This window comes from Myotis davidii, unplaced genomic scaffold (genome assembly GCF_000327345.1).
Source record: "Myotis davidii unplaced genomic scaffold, ASM32734v1 scaffold417, whole genome shotgun sequence".
NCBI classification, from domain to species: Eukaryota; Metazoa; Chordata; class Mammalia; order Chiroptera; family Vespertilionidae; genus Myotis; species Myotis davidii.
The window spans coordinates 418,509-423,323 of record NW_006288435.1 but is presented as its reverse complement, the minus strand read 5'-3'; the positions used below and the strand labels follow the sequence as shown (position 1 = coordinate 423,323).

The 4,815-nt window shown below is 37.4% G+C and overlaps 1 protein-coding gene across 1 annotated transcript in view; it reads right to left on the bottom strand.

Annotated features, from left to right (window-relative positions):
• Window positions 1-4,777, bottom strand: part of LOC102773520 (ephrin type-A receptor 6) — a 433,174-nt gene extending 428,397 nt beyond the window's left edge. The window contains exon 1 of the mRNA XM_006760304.2: window positions 4,356-4,777. Coding sequence (XP_006760367.1) covers window positions 4,356-4,737 — 382 coding nt within the window. The 5' untranslated portion in view covers window positions 4,738-4,777. The remainder of the gene's footprint in view (window positions 1-4,355) is intronic.
• Window positions 4,778-4,815: the final 38 nt, after the last annotated feature.

The window sequence follows — 4,815 nt, the reverse complement described above, 5'->3', positions numbered from 1 at the left end:
AAAGAGGATTGGTAGAAGGAAATACAAGAAATTTATGATTCCTTTTGTACTTAAGTAGTTTATACTTGCAATGATTATTGAAGAAATAAACATTTCTACTCTAATATTTTTCTTAATGTTTAACTTTTTAACATGTAAGTAACAGAAAATTCTTTATAGATGAAGATTGAAAACATAAAAACAGTAAAATATGTAATTTAAACATTAATTTTGTTTTGTACCAGTAGATATACATTTTTCCTCCTAGGAAAATCCAAATAAATATGTTCTACTGAGGTTACTTCTAGCTTGAAGAAGAGATCCTTAAAGGACATTGTATAATTTTTTTGCAAGAAAAAGATTTTAGATTTAGTCTTATCCCCAACCCAGAGGAAACAACACTTAGATGGTCAATGAATACTAATGACATTTTCTCTTTCTACTTCAAATACTAATCATAACAACTAATTACACAATTATTTCAATTTGTAAATGTGTAACAAAATTGCATTCCAAGTTGTTTTTAACCACATGAAGGCATGTGATTAAAATCTCCTGTACCTTTACAGCTATGAAGTTTATTCCTGTAAGTGAATTTTATAAGTGAAATTCTTTTAGAAATATTCTTTGTAAATCATGTAGTTTTCCTTACTTAACAAATTTTTAATGTTTTCAGTAAAGGTCACTCTTGAACTTTCTAAAAAAATTTCAACTCCTTCCTTTCTATTACTGTAAGAACAATATTTAGTTTTATAATTGTGAACAATACTTATGGCAGTTAACTAATTTTAGGCTACAAATTTTTATTAAGCAGGCATTTTTCTGCTTAGGCATGTTCACCTGTATTTATATACAACTTAGTGAATTTTACACTCAATTCATCCAAAGTAATAAATTCAATGAAACTAACAAATCAGACGACTGTTTTGCTTGTTTCATTTGGCACTTAATTCCCAGATGGAAAAATGATAAATTCACACAATCTTGGGAGTAAAAGAAGCTCACTAGATTCTTATATCCAAACCATATTTTGATTTAATGAATTACTTGAGTATCTGATTGATGATGAGCCACACCCTGAGAGATGCATCAACTCTTTCAGGCTATACAGTGCTATTTGCTAAGGTAGAGTAATCTTTGAATAAATGGACCCCTGGTGGCTACTAAGCACTTTAATTGATATACATGGTTACTTACGTACGAAACAAAACTGTATTTTATATTCATCTAAGCGTTAGTACAGAGATAAAAGTTTGTATATACTGAGAAGACAAAATGTGTTATTTTAAAATAAAATTGCCAACACCTAATAAACACTGAGGTCTTAAATACAGGGAAAATTATTAGAGTAAGAGAAATATGAACACAAATCATGTTTTCACTTACTAAACAGATGAGTGATCTAGGAAGCAACTCTACTTTCTGATCAACTCAAGGAGGTTGGGTAATAGGAAGACAGAGTCAAATTGATTTATTTCGTCTCTATAGTGCACAGCTTCACAGCCAGTTAAAAGACAAGAGAAAAGATTGCTTCCTATAGTCAAGTTACTCTTAGCACCATGTTAAGCACCATGTTAAAAATGAGGTAGTTCACTTTTTTGTCATTATCATTATTTTACCCAGTCTAAGTATGGAAAAATAGGAGGGGGGGGGAAGAAGGTGAATCCATTCATTTTAATCATGAAGAATTTTATATAATTTGGTAAAAATAGGTAAGTAATATTTTTTAAAAACTTACTTCGTTAACATCCTTAAGTAAAAGGCCAAGTAACATAAAAATAAAATTCCACCCTTCATAAAGTAACAAATTTAAAATAAAACCATGAATTCCATTAGCTCTTAAAATGAAAGGTTACTAGGAAAATGAACACATTTTCTTGAAATTAACTATTAATCACATTACTGATATTTATTAGGTATATTACATATCTAATTTATATTTCACATTCGTCTTTCTATATTTTATACATATTATGATTCTGCAATACACCATGTTTTCAAGGTTCAAAAATTGGACAGTTGTACTATGAAACTACAAATTAAAAAAATATGCCCCAAATGTCCACAAGAATAAAATTTTGAAGTTTGAAATTTTATTAACTATTAGTGTGATCAATTCAGTATTTGAAAGTTATTTAAAGGTATTATAAGGCATAATTTCTAATCACTGTGACTTAGGTTGTAAAAAGCATTTTATAAGTGACCATTTATGTCTAACGAAAAAATCTAAGCACACTTTCTCCTGAGTCTTCTTTTGAAGACTCTAAATTTCACCCAACTTGGCCTTAAGCTACTATTTTACCCAAATGTAACCTTATAGCCTGTTTTTAGCACATGAACAGAAATTCAAACTAAGAGTTTCACTAAACTATCTTTAATGATCCTATTTAATAGATAGGTAAACTGAGTAATATTCATTCACTATCATTAAGTTAAAAGCTAATTGATAAAAAAAAAACACCCATAAGTTATACATACTTGGTAAATATTGGAGGTAAAATGTCTTTTAAACATATATGAAAGTCATCAAAATAGATATAAAAAAATTACTGCAAGAGGTTAACAAGTAATTCTTCTATGCCCTTAACATGAATATCTGAAAGGTTATACTTTAATACTTGACATATTTTGGTAGAATGGCACATTAGTCATTTGTAGATTCTGAGTGTGTTTTACTAGTATTTTGTATCCTTGAGGCTTAGGGTGGTCACTGATGTCTCTTAGGCACTTAATGAATAAACACATGTTGACTGAGGGAAACTACTGCATGGAAATAACTTTTAAATACTTCTAATAAACTTGACTCTCAAAGTATATATCTCTTTTAGTAGCCCTAGATACTAACATAGGGTATAATACTTAAAAATTATTTTTCTCTCCTTAAAATGTAAAAAGACCAAGTAAATAATTGTTATTTTTAACAATCTATTTTCACACAGGTTGATTCAGTTAACTACCCCTTTGATATTTAATGCCAATACCTGTTAAAAACAATTGAGGGCTATATGTGAAGAATAGGAGAATATGGAACTATAGGGGGCACTTAGGTGATACATCTTCAAAGACATGACGGTGGTGTACGATTTCCAAATTTACACAGGCACTTGCCATTGCAATCTGGCAGGTAAAAAAACAAACACACATTGCAAAAATAGAAATGTTAAGGAAAACATGCCAAAAATACAAATTGTATAAATGAAAACAATTGAATATTGATTCTGAATATTCCTAAATAAAAGTAAATGGTCATATATGTTTATGGCAAGAAGAAAGCTGTGTTATTTTACTTGCCTTCTCTCTTAACCTTCTCACCCTCATAAAAATGTGCACACACTCTGTCATCTGAGCTCCATTTTTATATCTGCAGATTATTCCAAGGCCTTATATGTTAAATAATAACTATAATTGAAATTTTATAACTGAAGTCTTTAGACAAGTGTGACATAACAGGTGACATATTGGTGGTCATCACACTGCCAATGAGAGCATCCAGCCAGGTACATGCTGGAAAACTTTTACGGCTGTTCACTGCTTAGTCAAAGAGGGTTTAGATTATGCAGGTGATATTTTTATAGATCTTTAAAAATCATAGCAGATCCAAGATACGTCTCGTAAGAATAGTTTGAACTGAAGAAATAAGCAAAAATTCTAATTACCTCTCATTCTGTAAACCTGACTTTCACTTTTCACACACTATTCACACCTTTATTTTACCACTTTACCTACTAAAACAGTCTTCCTCCAAAAAAAAAAAATCTACCAGCGGCTGGATTTTAGAAATAGGATATTCACAACTTGGATATTCACACTTAACGCTTCTCTCCCTCTACCCGCCTTGCGCACAAAAAAAAAGAAACCACAAACACACTGACCTAGGAATGGTTACAAACAAGTCCACTACGCTCGGTCTGGATGGGACAAGGGGGCCGGCTGCAGAGAGGCGAGGGCAGCAGAGTGACCCGGGGCAAAGGCAAGTATCTGGTCCCAGGGCAGAGCGAAAGCAATTTGCTTTCCTGAAGGCATGTGAGACCCTCCACCTGACCAGCTCAGGGCGGCTGGCCACCAAGACCAGAAGTCTCCATGAAGCGCGTGCCAGGAAGGCTGGCCTCCTGGGGAGCGGTCCTCAGCCGCTGCCGCTGAGGCTCACGCCTCCCCGTAAAGACAAACGGAAGCAGTGGGGACCGACGTCGGGCAGGTCGCGGTCCCAGGCCATGTGGACAGGGCGCTCTGGAGAGAGCACATCCTGGACCCTTACTGGGAGCGAGCCTGGGGAAACTATACCGGGACGAAGTTACCTGCAGGAGGCGACCAGTGCACCGGTGCTCAGAGCACCCACCTCCTCCGGCCCCTCCCGCTCCTCCGCCCCCGTCCCTTACCTTGGTTGTTGGAGACGTGGCTGCAGTCTCCCGGCCAAACTGTCAGCAGCGGCAAGAAGAAACCTAATTGCCAAAGAAATTCTCGGACTTCGCAGCCCCCCATGGCTCTTCCAGGCTCTCCTCGCCTCCTGTTGTAAGAGAAGTGGCAGGCGCGCAGCCAGGTGTTCCGTGTAGGGCAGGGGATCTGGTCCACGTCTTCCTCCTCCTCTTCTTCCTCCTCCACCCTGCCCGCAGGGGGTGTCCCGGGGCGCCCCCCGCGCGAGGCCCCGAGCGCAGGGCACGAAGGTCCAGGCTGTCCAGGTGCCGGCGCCGCTGCTCCGGAGGAGGACGCTGCCTGCGGCGCCAGGGAGCTCCCGGCGGCGGTGGGCGAGCGGAATTGCATCCACCACCGCGTCCCGCTCGCGCGAGGACTATTCGCTTGGGCCTGGGAGAGCGCGCGCGCAGGAGCGAGCTCGGGCTG